We start from the raw sequence: 21,149 nt of genomic DNA, 5'->3' as shown, positions 1-21,149 counted from the left end.
AAATTAATATGTGTCCTTTGTAATAAGAAAAGTAGACTTTTAAATACTGACGAATGCTTACCCAGTAAGGTAGAAAATATTTTATATTACAGAACTAAAATGATTTTCAGTTTTTAAACTATAATTGATACTCAGAATGATTATAAAGTTAAACCCATTATGGTCTTCTTCCTCACTTTGTATAACATACCATCTTAATATATACAGTTCTAACACTTTAGTTTACATTATCAACAAACCTAAACCACCTTTTTTTTTTAACACTTTTATACTTCTTACTTTTTTTATACTTTCTTTTATATACTTTTGTACTTTTATACTTCTGTTTTTATGTTTCTTTTATACTTTCATACTTCTGTTTTGGGGGGGGGGGTGTTTTTTTTCCCAGCACTTGAACCAGTGAAACGTTTAGAATTAACTTTATATCATAGGCCTAATATTGTTTGCTTCCTCATCTTCACACAGAAGTAGCACAAAAGATTATGAAATCATAGACTTGGAACCAGAAGGGACCTTAGAAATCATCTCAGTAGTTTTTGAGTTTCAGAATAGTGAAATCACTTTCTGCCATCAGTAGGAAGTGACACAAATACAGGATCAGGGTGAAAATGTCATGTGAAAACCAGTGAAGAATGATGATTTAATATTAATATAACTCAGCCTGCTGTCTTATATGTTGACAACAAAAAGTTGATGGTCTCATCATATTCTATACTAATTGGGCCCTATTGGATTATTTTGTTTGTTTTTGTTAAGAGAGACTTAGATAAAATACATTTTTAAAAAGGCATTTAGGAGAAGGGCTGGAAACCGTATTATTTTCAGAATAGGCTTGAAGACTGAAACACAAAAGGAAGTAATGCATAGTAATGTATAGAAATGTGAATTCAGAATAAAGAGAACTTCCTAAGCACTTAAGAAGTGGGTTGTATCATGGTATATTGTCTTCACAGAAACTTTACAGCAAGGGGCTTTGTTTCAGGGCTGACACAAAATCATGGTCTTGTTGGGTACATGGTAGGAATACATCCTTCTCCAACTGTAAGAATCTGTGGCTGGAAATTCATAGCTCTTTGTATTTTTCTGCATTGTTAAAATACTTAGCAGTCAGTCAATCACTGTATTACTTGCTAGGATGAATAATTGTAAAGTGATTAATGTGTGATAATGGCAATAATAGGTCAGTTTTCTCAGCGTTAAAGGTTGAGAGAAAATAATACTTGTGCTTTGTAGATTGAATGAATGAAAGATTCTTGAACTTGTTGGCACGCTAATGACATACAGTAAATATCTGTTAAATGGACAATCACATTGTTATTACTGGCCTCAGTTGCTAGAGTAGACCTAAAATATAAGAACTGGGTTAACATAGGAGCCCCTAATTTTATTTTTATTCTTAAGAGGGTGGAGGAGAGAGCAAGAGGAAAAGAAGGAGAAAGCGAATCTTAAGCAGGCTCCATACCAGCATGGAGCCTGATAGGGGGCTGCATCTCAAAATCCTGAGGTCATGACCTGAGCTGAAATCAAGAGTCAGACACCTAACCAACTAACCCACCTAGATGCCCTAGAAGTCCCCAGTTCTAGAATATATTTGCAATCTAACTCACTGAATCTCGGAGTTAATATATGCTAAACGGGAGATACTTGTAATTTACAATTGTATGGACTTTTAAGTATACAATTCCCTCCTAAAATCAGGTTATTGGTTGGGAATTGGGGTTATTCCAGTGCCTCATCTGATTATCAGTAAACATTCCATGTTTGGAAGTAAGAAGTATGTTTTATTTATAATTCCTGAGCAGCAATTAAGTGAATAAACCAAGAATGTGATCAGCTTTAAAAGAAATGACAGTACCTACAAAAAAATATATCACATATCAATTTGTACTAATATGTTAATTTTTTATTTCCAGTTGGCAGATATCCCTGTTACAATCTGCACATATCCATTTGTATTTGATGCCCAAGCAAAAACTACTCTGTTACAAACAGATGCAGTGTTACAGATGCAGGTAATTAGTATTAGTTTAATACTAATCTGATTGAGAATGGTTTTTGAATTATTTCTGTAAGGTTTTTTAAAGTAAATATTTTAAGTTTGCTACAGTCAGTAATCCTTGGGAACATTCTGTACCTCAGTGGGGTCTGGCTTTTTGCAAAGTACCTTTGGTACCTTCTAAAGAGGACTGTTGCATGTGATACGGATATTCTTATGAGAGCTACTTCTTTAAGATCTTATTTATTTGTCAGAGAGAGAGGGAGAGAGAGCGAGCACAGGCGGACAGAATGGCAGGCAGAGGCAGAGGGAGAAGCAGGCTCCCCACCAAGCAAGGAGCCCGATGTGGGACTCGATCCCAGGACGCTGGGATCATGACCTGAGCCGAAGGCAGCTGCTTAACCAACTGAGCCACCCAGGCATCCCTGAGAGCTACTTCTATATATTTAAATGAAAATAGAATAGTTTAGCCTTTAATCATTTTATATGTAAAAAGTATAAGCCTTTTTTTATTATAGAACTATGCAACCTTTGTAAACAGTTTTACTATTTTACTTGATAAACATTGACTTGTTTCAAATCTTGCTTCATTATATATTCCATATTTATATACTTGGTAAAAAAGATGGGAGTAACTAGAGGTGAGATGATGTAAAATAAGAGACATTTGATCACTTGTTAGGGGAGGATACAAAGTTTCCTTGAAGAAAGTTTTTAGTTATAAATAAGGCATTTTCCTAAGATTGGTCATCTCCTGCTCCTCCTTCCCCTTTCTCCTCCCATGTGCTCTGTTTTATGTTGAACATTTTTTCATTTATAATGAGGATTTTTATAACGGATTTATATTATTACTTTGAGAGCTACAGTAGATTTGCTTTATCTTTTGAGCCTGTAAATTAAACAGTTTTTGAGTTCTATTTTCTGGTATAGAGTATCAGACTGTAGAAGCTAAGGACTAAGAGAAGATTGGGAAGAAACCTTGAGCACTTAATATTCTAAAAATGCTTTGAAAAATTATTCCCCTGCCCAATTTTGATAATTATTTTCATTCCTTAAAATAAATGCATTTAGTATTTTAAATGCCTCCAGATATTTAAATCGTAAATACTGGGGGAATTTTAGAGATGTGCTTGTATCCATTTTTATCAACACAAGAAATAAGTATTTTTGTAGGGTTTATACTAACAGCTGGCAAAACAGTTTTTTGATGGTTATTGTTAAAACAATAATTGCCTCGTGCTTTTAATATATAGTATATTCCATGTTAGAACAAGAACACAGGGAAAAAACCAAAGGTTTTAGATGGTGAAGGCCAAATGCTTGGTTTGTGAGCACATGTGGCGATCACTCTTCTAGATGAATCTCTGTAATACTACTTAGCCAGGCTATTCCTTGTAATCATTGGAGGTTGTTTTAATGCTGTTTTCTTTTTCTTCTCTCTTCATCCCAGTTATTTTTTGAGAAATAGCAGTGTTCAGATTTATCATATTATATTTCTGTATTTGCTTAATGGTATCATTAGTTATACTTCAGTATAAACACATTCAAAAGGACACTTTATGCTGAGAATACAGTTTTATTAAGCACTTGCTCTACTAGGTAACTGTGTTAGGTTGTCTGTGAATTCAGTAGTATAGCTACTATTATAGGAATTATACATACAGGATTATTTATAATCAATAGGAAGAAGTTAGCTTACCCAGTCACATTAGTTTCTTTGTAGCATCGCTATTAAAATTTTAATCTTTTGTTTTCTAGATGGCTATTGACCAGGCCCACAGACAGAATGTCTCCTCTCTTTTTCTCCCAGTGATTGAATCTGTGAATCCCTGCTTAATTCTAGTTGTGCGTAGAGAAAATATTGTAGGAGATGCAATGGAAGTCCTTAGGAAAACAAAGAATATAGACTACAAAAAGCCACTCAAGGTAATTTGACGTTTTCTAATACATACATATTACAATATATGCTCAGCAGTTAATAGTTTCAAAAAATTAAGTTTTATAAGTATCTTTGAAACTTAATAAAACTTCTAAGTTTTTTAAAACTGTTCATTGCTGAGCATTTATTGTTAATAAATTACATGTTACGGTCTCTCAGCTCTTCAGAATATACCTCCATTTCTTTACATTCAATGTTTACATTATGCTGTTTTAGGTTATATTTGTTGGAGAAGATGCTGTTGATGCAGGAGGAGTACGCAAAGAATTTTTCTTGCTCATCATGAGGGAATTGTTGGATCCTAAGTATGGCATGTTTAGGTATTACGAAGATTCCAGGCTCATTTGGTTTTCTGATAAGGTGAGGTCCAACTGTCTAAATTATTTCTGTGTATATTCCTATGTATGTATACCTACATGTGTCAAGTTGACTCAGTAAATAAAAATTACTAGATTCCTAACATTCAGAGATTTGCTTTATTACAGTGAAAAATTACAAACTTTTGTTTTTTTGTTTTTTTGTTTTTTAAGATTTTATTTATTTATTTGACAGAGAGAAATCACAAGTAGGCAGAGAGGCAGGCAGAGAGAGAGGAGGAAGCAGGCTCCCCGCCGAGCAGAAAGCCCGATGTGGGGCTCGAACCCAGGACCTGGGATCATGACCTGAGCCGAAGGCAGCGGCTCAACCCACTGAGCCACCCAGGCGCCCCGTGAAAAATTACAAACTTTTGGACTCAGAGTCATCAGAACACCTTAATACTTCTGACACATTTCAGATTAGCAAAATAAGTTAAAGGAATAGTCAGCCTGAGAGTGACGATGACCTTTCCTTCTGCTGATTGAGATTTGAGGATTAAATAATAATTACCAGATAAACTTTTTTTCTGGGAAAAATTAATTTATTATTAGCAGTCATTGATTTCTCTACCTTATCATTTAGGGCAGAGGTAACTACTCAGCAAATTATAGTCCATAAGATAAGTTCTTCTCCACACTTGTTCTTGTAGAGAAAGTCATGTCCATTCATCTGCCTGTTGTTCATGGCTGCTTTCTAGCTACAACTGGAAGAGGCAGAGTTGAGTAGTTAAGACAAAGACCCTATGATCAACAAAGCCTGAATATTTACCCTCTGTTCCCTTACAGAGCAAGTTTGCTACCCTTGGGAGATGGTTCAGTTAGAGAATGAGTGGAAAGAAATTTGAATAGAATGTTTACTATTGGTTCTAAAAAACCTTGTTGTGTTATTTATTCATTGTTTCAGGAGGCTCACTGTCCTTTGTGATGTTAGCAGTCATTGATGATCAATGCCTACATTCATTAATTTATTAGGTTGTAAAAATGGTGCTACTCTTTCTTTTTCATTTTATTGGCTTGGATACTTCTATATAGAAAAATATACCTGCATCTACTATTTGGTTCTTTAGTAGTGTAATTCATATGGGGAAGGATTCTCTTACTTCAGTTGCCAATTTTGCAGAAGAATAAATCTGTTCATTGGCATAATTCAGTGGTGACCCATTTGTTTTCTAGTCTTGTCTTCAAATATTATTTATTCATGGATTTAATATTTTTGATGTTTTTAGTCCATTGTAGTTATTATCTTTATTGATGCTCATATTATCCCATCTTTGTCTAGGGAGAGCTCTACAGGTTGGAGAGTTTGTTTTGTTTTTATAAATTTTATTTACTTATTTGAGAGAGAGAGAGCACAAGCAGGCGTTGGGGGGAGCAGTGCAGACAGAGGGAGAAGCAGACTTCCCGCTGAGCAGGGAACCTGATATGGGGCTCAATCCCAGGACGCTGGGATCGTGACCTGACCCAAAGGCAGACACTTAACCGACTAAGCCACCCAGTTGTCCCAGTAGGTGGACAATCTGATTGAATTACAGTCTCCTTGGCTTGGTCTCTTAGGGTAGTTTGTTAATGATGTGGCATATAGAACTTGAGAGGGTACATAAGATGGAGGCCTGTCCTGGTAGGAACACAAAGAGTTCTGTGGGCCTTTATTCCGTTCTACAGAGGGGTATTGTTTTGAAACCAGGGGAGCGGCAGTCTTAGCAAGCTTTATCACGGATCTTTGTAAGACTTTTCAGTTATATCTTGTTTTGACCAATGGAAGTCATGTTGAACTGGTTCCTCTCTTGTGTACTTTTGACATGTCCCTATTTTTCCTTAATTAATTCTTTACATTTAGTACAACAAATGTTCCAGGCTCTTCTTGTGTTTACCCCAGCCTTGGTATTAGCCATTTCTCCTTAAAAGCCCTGACTTCTTCGGGTGGAAGTGGTATTTAGAAATCACACTCTGGATGCTAAGTATACTCACTACTACCAGGGAGTCATTGCTTTCAGATTCTCAGCAGACAGAACTAGGAGCTGTAAATATGTATATGTACATGTACACATCTCATGGTGTCCAACATATATATGGTATATATGGTTTTCAGGCACAAGATCATACCGATACCTCTAATTATTTTTTTTTATGATTTTATTTATTTGAGAGAAAGTGTGCATGAGTGAGGGAGGAGCAGAGGGAGAGGGAGTAGGAGAAGTGACCCCCTGCTGAGCAGAGAGCCTGATGCAGGGCTCGATCCCAGGACCCTGGGATCATGACCTGAGCCGAAGGCAGAGGCTCAACCCACTGAGCCACCCAGGTGCCCCTGGACTTGACTGTTCTTGATATTTGCTATAAATGGAGTTGTATAAGATGTGGCCTTTGTGGCTAGCTTCTGTTACTTAGCATGTTTCCAAGGTTCATCCATGCTGTACCATGTATCAGTACTTCATTCCATTTTGTAGCTGAATAATACTAATTTGTATGGATATATACTATATTTTGTTTATCTTTTATTAATCGATAAACACTTCTGTTGTTTTAGCTCTTTTGGTAAAATGTTATGACTAATGCTGCTATGAACATCTATATACAAGTTTTTGTTTGCAAACTGTTTGCAGTTAGTTTGGATGTATACCTAGGAGTGGAATTGCTGGATCATGTTATAATTCAGTTTGACTTTTTAAGAAATCACCAAACTGTTTTCCAATATATTTCAAAAATATATTTATTTATATCTTATTAGTATAGTGAATATGAAGTGGCATCTCATTGTGGTGTTGAATTGCATTTCCCTAATGGCTAGTAGTGTGCTTGTTTGGCCATTTGTTATATTCTTTAGCAAAATGTCTTTTTAAGTCCTGCTCATTTTTAAATTAGATTGTCTTTTTGCTGTTCAGTTTTAAGAGTCTTTATATATTCTGGATACTAAATTCTTAGCAAATGTATGATTTGCAAATATTCTCCCATTTTATGGGTCGTCTTTTCACTTTCTTGGTAATACCTTTTGACACACAAAGTTTTAAATTTTGTTGAAGTCTTATTTATCTGTTTTTTTCCTTTTGTTTTGCTTTTGATGTCATAACTATGAAACCATTGACTATAACCCCTGAATTTTCTTCTAAGAGTAATATAGCTTACTGTGACAGGTCTTTGATCTGTTTTGAGTTCATTTTTGTCTATGCTGTGAGGTAAGAATTCAGCTTCATTCTTTGCATGTGAATAACTAGTTTTCCCACCATTGTTTGTTAGACTATTTTTGCCTTATTGAATAGTCTTAGTACCCCTCTTGAAAATTAATTGACTGAGAGGTACGGATTTATTTCTGGACTCTTAAGTGATATAAATGTCTGTCCTTACACTAGTACCACACTGTTTTATTTACTGTAACTTTGTAGTAGGTTTTGAAATTAGAATATATGAGTCCTTCCACTTTGTTCTTCTCATTCAAGATTGTTTTGATTATTAGGGGTCCATTGCAATTTTGTATGAATTTTATGGCTAGCTTGTCCGTTTTTTCAAAAAAGGTCATTAAAGATTTGATGAATTTGTTCTTGAATAAACATTTTGTTCTTTTTGATGCTGTCATAAATTAAACTTTTTATAAATTATATTTTTGGTTCATTGCTGAGGTATAGAAATACAACTGCTTTTTGTATGTTGATCTTGTATCATACAACTTTGCTGAATTCATTTATCAGCTCTAATAGGGGTTTTGTGGATTCTTTAGGATTTTCTTTCTTTGAGATAATGACATCCACAAATGTAATAGATTTAATTTTACTTCTTTCCCTCTAATTTAGATACTTTTATTTCTTTTTCTTGCCTAATTCTAGAACTTCCAGTACACTGTCAAATACAAGTGGTAAGAGTAGACATGCTTTTCTTGTTCCTGATCTGAGTTGGATATTAGCTCTGGATTTTTCATAAATTCCTTTGATCATGTTAAGGAAATTCTCTTCCTTATTTATCAGTTATCATGAAAGAGAGTGGGATTTTATCAGATGCTTTTTCTGCTTCAAGATGAGCATGTGGTTTCCTTCCTTCATTTCGATTAATGTGATGTATTACATTGGTACATTTTCTTATGTTGACCCACCTTGTATTTTGGAGATAAAGCGCACTTGGTCATGGTATATAATCCATTTAGTTTACTTGTATTCTGTTGATGATTTTTCCATCCTTATTTGTTAAGGATACTGGTTATAGTTTTCTTTTTGGTGTTTGTGATGCCTTTGTCTGTCTTTGGTGTCATGGTAGTTTGGACCTCACAGACGAGTTAGAAAATGTTCCCTCATCTTCTATTTCTTGTGTTCCCTCTTCCATTTGTTGGAAGAGGAAAAATTGCTGTTACTTATTCTTTAAATGTTTGGGTAGAATCTGGTCCTAGACTTTTCTTTGTTGGAAGGTTTTTTTTGTTTTGTTTTGTAAGATTTTATTTACTTGAAAGACAGAGAAAGAGAACATGTGCACAGAGGGAGAGGTGGAGGGAGAGGAGAGAATCCCAAACAGACTCCCCACTGAACATGGAGACCCACATGGGGCTCAGTCCCATGACTCTGAGATGAAACCAAGAGTTGGACTTTCAATCAGCTGAGCTATACAGGTGCCCTTTTGGAGGGTTTTTTATTTTGAGGAGTTTTTAAAAGATTTTATTCATTTATTTAAGAGGGAGCATAGGCAGAAGGGACCCCAAGATCATGACCTAAGCTGAAGGCAGATGTTTAACCGATGAAGCCACCCATGTGCTCCTCGAAGTTTTTTGATAAGTGATTCAGTTTCTTGTTATAGGTTTTTTTTCTTGGGGGATTTTGTTTGTTTGTTTTAGATTTTCAGGTGTCAGCATGGTAGTTTGTATGTTTCTAGGAATTCATCTAATTCATCTAGAATGCCTATTTTGTTGTCATACGATTGTTCATAGTATTCTCTTACAGTCCTTTTTATTTCTGTAAGGACAATAGGAATGTCCCCAATTTCAGTTTTGATTTTAGTAATGTGAGTCTTTTTTTTTCTTGGTTATTCTAGCTAAAGATTTGTTAGTTTTGTTGGTCCTTTAAAAGAATCAACTTTGGTTTTATTGCTTCTCTGTATTCATTGTTTTTCTATTCTATGTTTTATTTATCTCCACTTTAATCCTCATTAATAATCTCCCTCTACTAGCTCTGGGTTTAGTTTGCTCTTCTTTTTATAGTTGCTTAGGTTATAAAGTTCGGTTATTGATTTGAGGTACTTTTTTTTTCAATATATATGTTTATAATGATAAATTTCCCTTTGAATACTGATTTCACTGTATCTTTTAAGTTTTTCTGTTATGATACCTTCTTTGACCCATTGGTTGTTTAAAAATCTGTTGATTTTCACATCTTTGAATTCTCCATATATTTTTTTTAAGATTTTATTTAACAGAGAGAGACAGTGAAAGAGGGAACCCAAGCAAGGGGAGTGGGAAAGGGAGAAGCAGGCTTCCCGCTGAGAAGGGAGCCCGATGCAGGACTTGATCCCAGAACCTTGGGATCATGACCTGAGCCGAAGGCAGACCTTAACGACTAAGCCACCCAGGCATCCCTCCTTTTTTTGTTTTTTTTTTTTTTTTTAAATGCATTTATTTTTAAGTAATCTCTGCACCCTACATGAGGGTCAAACCCACAACCCTGAGATCAAGAATTGCATACTTCTCCAAATGAGCCAGCCAGGTGCCCTGTCTCCATATTTCTTTGTTGTTGGTTTCTATTTTTTAAAATATTTTATTTATTCATTTGATAGAGCAAGCAAGTGAGAGAGCACAAGCAGGGGGCACAGCAGAAGGAGAGGGAGAAGCAGGCTCTCCACTTGAACGGGGAGCCGGACGTGGGGCTGGATCCCAGGACCCTGGGATCATGACCTGAGCCAACGGCAAAAGCTAAACCCACTGAGTCACTGAGCCAATCAACTTATTGTTGATTTCTAGTTTTATTCTTGGGGTCTGAAAATATACTTTTTATGATTTTAATCTCTTTAAATTTATTGAGACTTAGTTTTTGACCTAACATATGTTCTCTCCTGGAAAATGTTCCACATGCACTTAAGCGTGTATTCTCTTGTGGAATGGAATGTTCTATAGCAATTAGGTATGGTTGTTTTATAGTATTTTTCAAGTTCTCTATTTCCTTATTGATCGTCTGATTGTCATATCTTTTATTGAAAGTGGGATATTGAAGCTTCCACCTATTATTTTAGAACTGTATTTTTCCCTTTAATTGCGTCAGTTTTTACTTCATATATTTTGAAGCTATATTGTTAGGTATGTAGATGTTTTTAAATGTTGTATCTTCTTGAAAAATTGACGCTTTTTGATTTAAAGTCTATTTTTGTCTCATATTAGTATAGCCACTCAGCTCTATTTTGGTTATTATTTACTAGGCATATCATTTCTTCAAACTTTCACTTTCAATCTAGTGTCTTTGGATTTAGAGTGAGGTTTATAGACAGCATATGCAGATATTCCTAGACTTACAATGGGGTTATGTTCCAGTAGACCCATTGTAAGTTGGAAATTTTATAAGTCAGCATGGCATTGACTACACCTAACCTGTTGAACATTATATCTTAGCCTAGCCTACATTAAATATGCTCAGTACAGAGGCACTTGGGTGGCTCAGTTAGTTTAAGTGTCTGCCTTTGGCTCAGGTCATGATCCCAGGGTCTTGGGATTGAGCCCTGCGTTGGGCTCCCTGCTCAGTGGGAGTCTGCTTCTCCCTCTCCTGCCCCTTTCCTCCTGCTCATGCTCTGTCTCTCAAATAAATACAATCTTTAAAAAAATGCTTAGAACATTTACATTAGCCTACTGTTGGGTAAAATCATCTAACACTAAGCCTATTTTATAACCAAGTGTTGAATATCACACCTAATTTATTGAATACTATACTGAAAGTGAAAAAATAAAATGGTTGTATAAGCACAAGGATTTTAAGTGTATTATTTGTTTACCCTCATGATTGCATGGCTGACTGGGAGCTGTGACTTACGGTCTCTGCTCAACATCACAAGATTATCATACTGCATATTGCTAGCCCAGGAGAAGAGCAAAATTTAAAATTTGAAGTATGATTTCTACTGGTACAGATCTCTTTTGCACCACTGTAAAACCAAAAAATCATGTCAAACATTGTAAATTAGGGACCAGCTATCATTGAACAGGGCTTTGTTTTTTAAAAATCCTTTCTGCCAGTCTCTGCCTTTTGATTACGGAATTTAATTCATTTACATTTCAAGTTGTTTGCTTGTTTGTGTGTTTGTTTTTAAAGATTTTATTTATTTGAGGGGTGCCTGGGTGGCTCAGTGGTTTAAAGCCTCTGCCTTTGGCTCAGATTATGGTCTCAGGGTCCTGGGATCAAGCCCTGCATTGGGCTCTCTGCTTAGCAGGGAGTCTGCCTCCCCACCTCTCTGCTGCCTCTCTGCCTACTTGTGATCTCTGTCAAATAAATAAAATATATTTTTTTAATATTTTATTTATTTGAGAGAGAGCAAGAGAGAGATCTGTTATTTCCTTAGTTCTTGCTCTGAGGGTTACAGCTAACACCTTAAATTTACAACAGTCTAGTTTGAATTAATATAAACTTTAGTAGTGTACAGAAACTGTTCCTAGAACAGCTCTGTTCCTTTCTCTTTGTTATTGTCACACTTTACAGCTTTATACATTGTGTGCCTATTAATGTAGATTTGTAATTATTTTATACATTTGAGTTTTGAACCTTATACAGGAAAAAAGTTATAAATCAAAAATACTATAATATTAACTTTTATATTTACCTGTGTAGCTACCTTTAGCAGAATTCTTTATTTCTTTGTATGACTTTAAGTTACTGTGCAGCATCCTTTCCTTTCAGCTGATGGACTTTAGCATTTCTTGTAAGGAAGGTCTAGTAGCAGCAAACTCAGTTTGTTTGTTCGTTTGTTTGTTTTTTTAATATGAGAGTTCCTGGATATAAAATTCTTGATTGAAAGTTTTTTCTTTCAGCCCTTTAAATATGTCATCCCACTGCCTTTTGGCATGCATGGTTTCTAATTAGAAACCAGCTCTTAGTCTCATTGAAGAGCCCTACTGTGTGGTGAGTTGCTTCTCTTTTCCTGCTTTCAGTACTTGTCATAATTAACTTTCAACTCTTAGATTTAAATGTGTCTTAATGTGGATCTCAAGTTTGTCATAGCTGGAGTTTGTTGAGCTGCTTGGGTGTTAGATTTGTGTCTTTTATCAGAATTAGGAAGTTTTCAACCATTTCTTCAAAGGTTCTTTCTCTTTTTCCCCTCTCCTTGTGGCCCTTTGCTGCTTGTATAATGGTGCACTTGATGGTATCCCACAGTAGGCTTTCTTCTTATTTCTTCATTCCTTTTTCTTGCTGCTGTTCTACAAAGTAGTTAATCTCAACTGACATACTTTCAAGTTTGTGGATTCTTTTTTCTGCCTGCTCAAATCTCTTACACCCAACGCCTCCAGTGAATTGTTTCAGTTACTGTACTTTTCAGCTCCAGAATTTTTGCTTGCTTCTTTTCCATAATTTCTATCTCTTTATTATAGTCTCTATTTGATAAGACATTACTGTTCTGTTCTCTTTCCCCACCCGCTGCCCCCATGGTCTCCTTTAGCTATTTGAGCATATTTAAAAGAGTTGATTTAGAGGCACCTGGGGGGCTCAGTCAGTGAAGTGTCTGCCTTCCGCTCAGGTCATGATCTCAGGGTCCTGGGATCAAGCCCACCGTCAGGGCTTCCTGATCAGAGGGACCCTGCTTTTCCTCTCTCTGTGGCTCCCCCTGCTTATGCTCTCTCCTCTCTCAAATAAATAAATAAAATCTTTTTTTTTTTAAATGAAATGAAACAGTTTATTTAAAATCTTCATCTAGTAAATTAAATGTCTGGGATTTCTCAATTTATGGGATTTCTTTTTTTCCTATGAATGGGCCGTGTATCTTTTTTTTTCATGCCTCATAAACTTTGTTGAATTTGGGGCATTTTTTTATTGTTGTTTGACAGTTTTTTGGGTTTTGTTTTCCCCCACCATACCAATTATAACCTCCAGGTTTCTTTTATTTCTTCTGTCTTTTTCTTCTGACCCTTGACTTTTTTTTTTTTTTAAGATTTTAATTTATTTATTTGACAGAGATCACAAGCAGGCAGAGAGGCAGGCAGAGACAGAGGGGGAAGCAGACTCCCTGCCAGCAGAGAACCCGATGCGGGGCTTGATCCCAGGACCACGAGATCATGACCCAAGCCAAAGGCAGAGGCTTTAACCCACTGAGACACCCAGGCACCCCTGACCCTTGACTTTTTATTCACATTTTTAAGAATGTGACACTGAAAAGCTACTTAGATGTGCATGTATTTTTTTTTCTTTTTTCCCCAAGTAGGCTCAGTGCCCAGCATGGAACCCCTCAATGCCCAGCATGGAACCCAACACTGTGCTTGAACTCAAAACCCTGAGATCAAGAGTCAGACTGTTTAATTAACTGAACCACCCAGTGCCTGTGGGCATACACATTATGATTTAAAGTCCCCATTCATAGAGTGATTAGATATGGGCACTTGAAGAGGGAACCCTCAAATGTCAACATATATTTTTCACTCTTTGTGTTTTTTACTCTTCGATTGCCAATGTTCTGGTAGTGTTCTGAACACTGGAAAGGGAGGGTAGGATTCTCATTGTTAACTGTACATACCTTCATTTGATCATTTTGTTTTTTGTGTGTGTATTTTACATTTTAATTTTTTAAATTACGTTTTTAATTGAAGAATAGTTGACCTTAGTTTCAGGTATATAACATAGTGATTTAGCATGTATGTACAGTATGGAGTGCTCATTGTGGTAAGTGTAGTTATCATCTGTCACTATATAAAGTTATTTAAAACATTATTGACCATATTCTGTATGCTGCAGTTTATATCCCTGTGACTTATTTTATAACTAGAGATTTGTACCTCTTTATCTCCTTGAACCCTTTGATCCCTTTGTTTTAAATGTATCACTTGTTTGAGAATCCAGAACCACTTTGGCTCATCCTTTCCAGAAAAGCAAGGGACTTTTTACCACTTGTTCTAGTTTTAAGCCTATCTGAGTACCTCTGACTTTCAGAGTCTTAGGTTTTACCAAATGAGCTAGCTTAGCTACTTGACTTTAAAGTTATTTCTTTGGTACTTCCAGTTCTTCAGCCTGAAATACAAATTAGCTTCTCATTGGCTTTTCTCTTAGCAATCTGCTGTTTAAGTTTCTTTTGCTTTACTGAATCAGGTACCAGCCATCTGTCTTACTTTTCAAAAATTTAAAAATATTAACATCTCTTTAATATTAAAACCATCCCCTATTCTTTTTTTCTTGTGGGTATATATCATTTTTATTCCTTTATTCTCATTTACAGGGATTTCAGGAGGAAGAGAGATTAACTAACACGTTATTCAATCTGCCCTGTTTAAAAAGGACTTTCTAAACTTAAACACAGTATAGGACATCACAGAGGAAAAAGATTTGATCACTGGGGGAAAATGTGACAATTATGCATAACAAAAGCAAGATTATTAAAAAGCATATAGCAGTCTGGAATATATTTAACAAATATGACACAGGGTAATATTAACTCCTGGTATATGAAGAATTCAAATATAAATATATATAAGAAAATACTAGCGGCAGCAGCTCTTTCTGCCCACGGATCCGTGCTGTAATAAAATCGTCTTTTTTTGCACCAAAGAAAGATAACACTGGCCCCTGAAAGGTAAATGGGCCAAGAATACAAAGAGCCATTTCACAATTACACACAAATCCCTCATTTTCAGTATCACTAATAGACAAAAGATATATACTAAAACAAGTTTTTTTCTTTTTGGGGGGGGGTTTGGGGAGGGACAGAGTGAGAGAAAGAATCTTAAGCAGTCTTCCCACCCAGCGTGGAGCCTGATGGAGGGGGGACTATCAGAACCCTAAGATCTTGACCTGAACTGAAATCAGGAGTTGGGTGCTTAAGTGACTGAGCTACCCAGGCGCCCCAAGTTTTTCGTTTTTTTAACTCAAGTAGAAATGCGTGTTTGTTTGTATACAGATGAAAATGTGGAAAGATAGACATTTTCCTAGACTACAAATGTCAGAGTAAATTGGAATAGGTGTGAACAAAAAGTTTTGAGGTATGCTTAACTGTCATTTGACTTCTAAAATCTTCTTACAAAGCAGAATTTTTCTTAAGCAAATATTTCAAACTGTGGACAAAAATATGTGCAGAAGGGGGCACCTGGGTGGCTTAGTCGGTTAAGCATCTGACTCTTGGTTATGGCTCAGGTCATGATCTCAGGGTTGTGAGATCCAGCCCCGCTTGGGGCTCCATGCTCAGCACTGAGTCCACTTGAGATTCTCTCCCTCTTCCTCTGCCCCTCCCCCCCCTCTGCTCACACATGCCACCCCCTGTGCACACACACTCTCTCTGAAATAATAAAGTCTTAAAAATATGTGTGTGTGTGTGTGCAGAAATGATACCATCTTATTTTGAATATTATGGAATAACTAACATTTATTATGCCTTTTCCATGTGCTGCATGAACTGAGTCAAAAGTATTTTGCATGCGTTAATACCATTTCATCCTCACAACAACCTTATGAGATATAAATACTGTTTTTATCTTTGAAAACACTGAGTCTAGATAGCAAATGAGCTAGGTCGAGCCCCAAATCTCATAAAAAAATGTTTTTCTCTTAACTATCATGCTCACTGAATAAAGATTGTGGTAAATAATGATTCAATGATTTAAAAATCTAAATATCCAACTACAGTAAAATAGCTAATTTAGCAGATCTTGGTACTTTTGTAAGAGCAATATGTAATCATTAAAAAATCATGTTCTAAAAAAAATCATGTTCTATGGGGGCTGTTGGGTGACTCAGTCAGTTGGGCGTCCAACTCTTGATCTCAGGTCATGAGTTCAAGCCCCACTCTGGGCTCCATGGCTGTGGTGCCTACTTTAAAAAATAATAAAATAAAAGTACATGAGTAAAAATCATGTTCTAGAAGAATATTTAATGATATGAGAAAATACTTGTGATTAGACAAAGGAGAAAATTTCACTATATTTTTAAACTATTTTTTTAAACTTACAGTGGATGGAAATACATAAAAATATTGTTTAAATTCTTGTTTCTAAGTGATTACAATTTCTTATGCTTTTTGTTTTCCAAATTTTAAAAGTGTATAATTTAAATCAGATTTAATGTTCTAGTAGTCATTTCATTTATTAATTTAATGCTTAATGATGTGGAAATGCTTATTTTTCTGGGGAAAAGGCCACTTGTGAAGTTATACATGTAGTCTGGTTTTAGCTAGATATTTATTTTGTGAAAATATATTGGGTGGGGGGACACGTGGGTGGCTCAGATGCCTTTGGCTCAGGTCACCATCTCAAGGTCCTGAGATCAAGCCCCTCATTGGGCTCCCTGCTCAGCAGGGTATCTGCTTCTCCCTCTGCTGCTCCCCTTGCTCCTGCTCTCTCTCTCTCCCTCTCAAATGAATAAATAAAATATTTTTTAAAAAGGAAATATATTGAATGGAAATGTGCAGAAATGCTAATCGTGATACTGTCCCATGGAGATGTGATTGAGAATGAGCTTTTCCCTTGTTATTATTCAGTACTTATTCCTGTATCTTCAAATTTTTCTAGTACAAATATGTGTTTTTGTCATCAGAAGAATTTATTATTTTAAAACTTGGAGAAAACACATCTTTCCTTTTTTTCTGTTATCTTTAGACATTTGAAGACAGTGATTTGTTCCACTTGATTGGTGTTATCTGTGGATTAGCAATTTATAATTTTACTATTGTGGATCTCCATTTTCCTTTGGCTTTGTATAAGAAACTGCTAAAAAAGAAGCCATCCTTGGATGATTTGAAGGAACTAGTACCTGATGTTGGAAGGTTAGTTACAAAAAATGACAAGGGTTTTAATAGGGAACGGGAAATGAAAGCTTTCTTTCCTTTTAGGAATAATTGTATTTTGTTCTTGTTCAATTTCTAAAACAAACAAAAGCCCTTCTGATATTGGAGAACTCTTTGTGTTACCCAGATCCAGAATTTTCTGCTGAAAGACTTGTATGTATAAAACCATTTGCTAAATTTTTAGTAATTTAACAATGTTTTGCAAATATCAGATAATAAACTTAGGAAGGTAATGTTTCCTGAGGGTAGTTAAATGATTTATTTGGACTTTTGATTACCGTCATTCCTAGCTGGAATATGTAAAGTTTCTTTTTATTTATTACATAAAATGGAAAAAAATTGTATATAAGTAAGAACAAATGTTGAAAATGGGTGGCTACATGGCCTTTGTATTCAGAAGAAGAGATAAAGACCTTAGAGTGATTTTTTTTTTTCCCCTTCGGAATTGTTCTTTAGGTAGCCATTGTATATCTACCATCTGAACAAATATAAAAGTACAGATTAATTAAAGAATTTTTTCAAGAATGAATGAGAAATATGTATTCATAACCAAAATAGTCAAAATACCCAATAAGAAACGTGTATTATTTTGCAGAAGCATGCAGCAGTTACTGGATTATCCAGAAGATGATGTTGAGGAAACATTTTGTCTTAATTTTACGGTAAGATGGAAAGACAGAATAGCCTGATTATTCATCATCCCTTTTATTTAACAGCTGTGCTTTACAGGTTTTGGGTTGTCTTTTTTTTTTTTTTTTGATGGGTGGAATTCTTAACCCATTTTAGCTAACATTTATTGAGCATTAACTATATGCTAGTCACAGTACGTATATTATTTCATTTAATCCTCATAACAGTCCTATGAGATTAGTATTATTATCCTTATTTTATGAAGAAAATGAAGAAAACTGAAAACAATCATTACATGTCAGAAATAATATTTATACCCAAGCCTGTGACTTCAGAGCCTAGTGCTCTATCATTATGCTAAAGATCCTTTACAAATACAAGAGGACCTCTTTATTCAAGTATTAATTTTTGAGTCTACAATTATAAGAGTGTTTAGAGAAGCAAAGGTTATTATACATAGAATATTCAGTAATAAACTTACCACTTAAAAGATCAATTCCTGCTCAGACATCCCTTTCTGCTTCACACTAGTATTTGTCCTTGACCATTTGTCTTACTTTTGAAATGACATACCACAGTAAAAATGCAAATATGTTGGAATGTTATTTGGAAAATGAAATTTCAAATCAAAGATACAGAATTTTGTTAATTCAGTGAAAGGGATGGTGGATAACTTACCCATCCAAATGCAAAGCCATTGACAAACAAGGATCTGGCAGAAGTAGACAGTTGACAAGAAAAAATAAGCAAGGATTATGAGAAGGGACTTCAGAATGAAATGATCTGAATATTAAAATTAAACTCTTGGGAAAATAGTAAAACCTTTGGTTTTCTTTGTTTTTCTTTTCATTTTAAAAACTTAGTATATTTGTTTTCTCCCCCAAATAGTCTTCTTTATGATATTGAGGTTAAATCTGCCAGACACTGGATTCTGCTATCACACAATTTTACCAGAAATACTATGTGCCCCCTCAAAAAAGTTTACCCATTTTTTCATCATTTTAAGAATTGGCACATAGTACGGTTGGAAGAAAATTTGGTAGATTTAAGATGAAATAAATGAATTTATTTTAAGAGTTCCTTTCCCCCAAGGATAAAGGTCCTCCTTGGACTTTTTCTGTTTACTATGAAATTTTTAGTTCCCCATTTCAACTGAATGGTTGGTTTTCCAATGGTTTACTTCTTCAACTCAGTTTCACTTATAGCAGTATCAATTATCTTTAAACCTTTATTGATTTTCTCATTGGGCTGATACATTGGGTTCCAAACAATGTAATTTCTAATTTATCAGTCACCAAGTTTGTGAATGTTTAGTATATTCAAAAACTATGGTAATTTAAACATTCCTTTCCACTGCCATTTCTTCCCCAGAAATTTTTAGTGGCTCTTCATTGCTTGCATAGTAATAGCTCTATAATGGGCTTCAAAAAAATTTGTAAATATGACTTTCATTCTAACCTGTGTTGTCCCTCTGTTCATGCTGAGTTTTATCACGTCACACATATTCTCTCACATACCTTATCCTCCTATTTTTTAGGGCCCTACATTTTCAGAACTTGGTATTTACTCTCCTATGTATCCTATCCAGTCTCTGTGCTCAGTCAGAAATCCTTTCCCCTCTCAGTCTCTAGAGAGCCGACTCATCTTCCTAGGTTCTTTTCAGATGACGTTTCCTCCTTGTGGTCTTTCATACTTCCTCCACCTAGAAGTGAGTGTGCTTTCTTCTGTGGTCTGATAGCAATTTGTTCATGTCTCTATTATGGCATTTATTTTATTATACAAAGTTGTTTACATAACACATTTCTCCTCTTTAAGGGATAATATACTCCACAGCAGGGATTTGTTCATCTTTTATCATCCCACTACCACCACAGTGTTTTCTAGATAGCAGGTACTAAAAAAAATATATGTTCTAATAGAAGAGGGCAGTATTCCAAAAAGAGGGACTAGAAAGAAAAAATGCAAAGGTGGGAATGGTAATATTAATAGGAAAATCAGCAGACCAGTAAGGGAAATAAAAAGTTTCAAAATAATTGACTGTCTTTATAAATCCAATTAATAGCATACTAGAAAAATCACCTGTGATCAAGAATGCAAACAAGGTAGATATTAGGAATACATACATAGTAGTGGTTGTCATGTGAGAAGAATGCAAAGCTGGTCTGGGCTACATACATTTTGACACTTAGATTCTGTCATGTGTACAAAGAAAACATCCTTTCTAATATAGTGATTGTTCTAAAAAAGGTTTACATATAATAAATACTCAGTTTCCTGTTGTTAACTAACCAAACACTTGATAATTTGTAATTAATTAGTCACAGTAGGGTTTTACACTACTACTGAGGATGAAAATTTCTAGTTATGGCTTTATGCAGAATTCACAAATAAGCTTATGGTAGTAGCAGAATTTTACCTCAGCTTTGTTCTTATATTTAATGAGAGAAAGGTAGAATATAATAATAGGTTATTAAAATCTAATAAGTTTTGAGTCTGACATTGACTTTTTTTAAAAATTTAAATTAATAGATCACAGTTGAAAACTTTGGTGCAACAGAAGTGAAAGAGCTGGTTCTAAATGGTGCAGACACAGCTGTTAACAAACAAAATCGGTAAGTGAATTATAGCAGCATCAGTGGTAGTAATAAGATTCCATAGGCATTTTTCTTCTGTATATAGAAACATGTCACAACCTTAAGTTTTTACTCAGATAAAACTTACTTTTTGAATGGTTAGTAAGGAAGTAATTGCCTTTTGCTTCTGAAATCCCTTTAAGACATTACTAAAGTTTGGGATAAAAAGATCATAAATAAGCAAAACAAGGAGAAGGGAGAGGGGACAACCACAAACTCATTTTTGAAATCTAGAAAACAGGGTAACTAACTTTAGCCAAACAGAGAAAGCTGCAACATAAGATGGACTGGGAGGAGCCAAGAAGACAGCCAGTTTATGTTGCCAAAGTCTTGGGCATTGAGAATAAAAAATGTTAGAAGGTATATGGAGTTTAGGGGAATGCTGGAGACAGAAAGATTGCTGTTGTAAAAAACAAAACCCCATTTTAATTAGTACAGTAGCTTGGCAACTTCACCTTTCCAGTCTGGGCAGATGGTTGAAAATGGTTGAAAATTTATCTTCTGGGGAGATTGAACTAAAGGGACTTTGGATATGCTGGTGGGTGGGCGGGGAGACGACTTTGGATTTGCGCACAGTTAGGCACAGGGTGGGTAAAAGACAGAACTGAAAACAAGTAGATTGATTTACACCCCCCCCCCCTTGGCACTGTATTTTGGAGGATTTTTTAGATAAA

At 35.3% G+C, this 21,149-nt stretch overlaps 1 protein-coding gene across 4 annotated transcripts in view; it reads left to right on the top strand.

Moving 5' to 3' along the window:
* HERC4 (HECT and RLD domain containing E3 ubiquitin protein ligase 4) overlaps positions 1-21,149 on the top strand; it is a 122,631-nt gene that overhangs the window by 90,416 nt on the left and 11,066 nt on the right. For all 4 annotated transcript variants that reach the window (XM_047701692.1, XM_047701690.1, XM_047701691.1 and 1 more), the window contains 6 exons: positions 1,914-2,012; positions 3,755-3,922; positions 4,152-4,295; positions 17,025-17,191; positions 17,808-17,874; positions 20,372-20,454. In XM_047701692.1, the coding sequence (XP_047557648.1) occupies positions 1,914-2,012; positions 3,755-3,922; positions 4,152-4,295; positions 17,025-17,191; positions 17,808-17,874; positions 20,372-20,454 (728 nt within the window). The remainder of the gene's footprint in view (positions 1-1,913; positions 2,013-3,754; positions 3,923-4,151; positions 4,296-17,024; positions 17,192-17,807; positions 17,875-20,371; positions 20,455-21,149) is intronic.

This window comes from Lutra lutra, chromosome 14 (genome assembly GCF_902655055.1).
Source record: "Lutra lutra chromosome 14, mLutLut1.2, whole genome shotgun sequence".
Taxonomy (NCBI): domain Eukaryota; kingdom Metazoa; phylum Chordata; class Mammalia; order Carnivora; family Mustelidae; genus Lutra; species Lutra lutra.
Note: the sequence above shows the minus strand (reverse complement) of the source record. Positions and strands in the feature narration are given on the sequence as shown.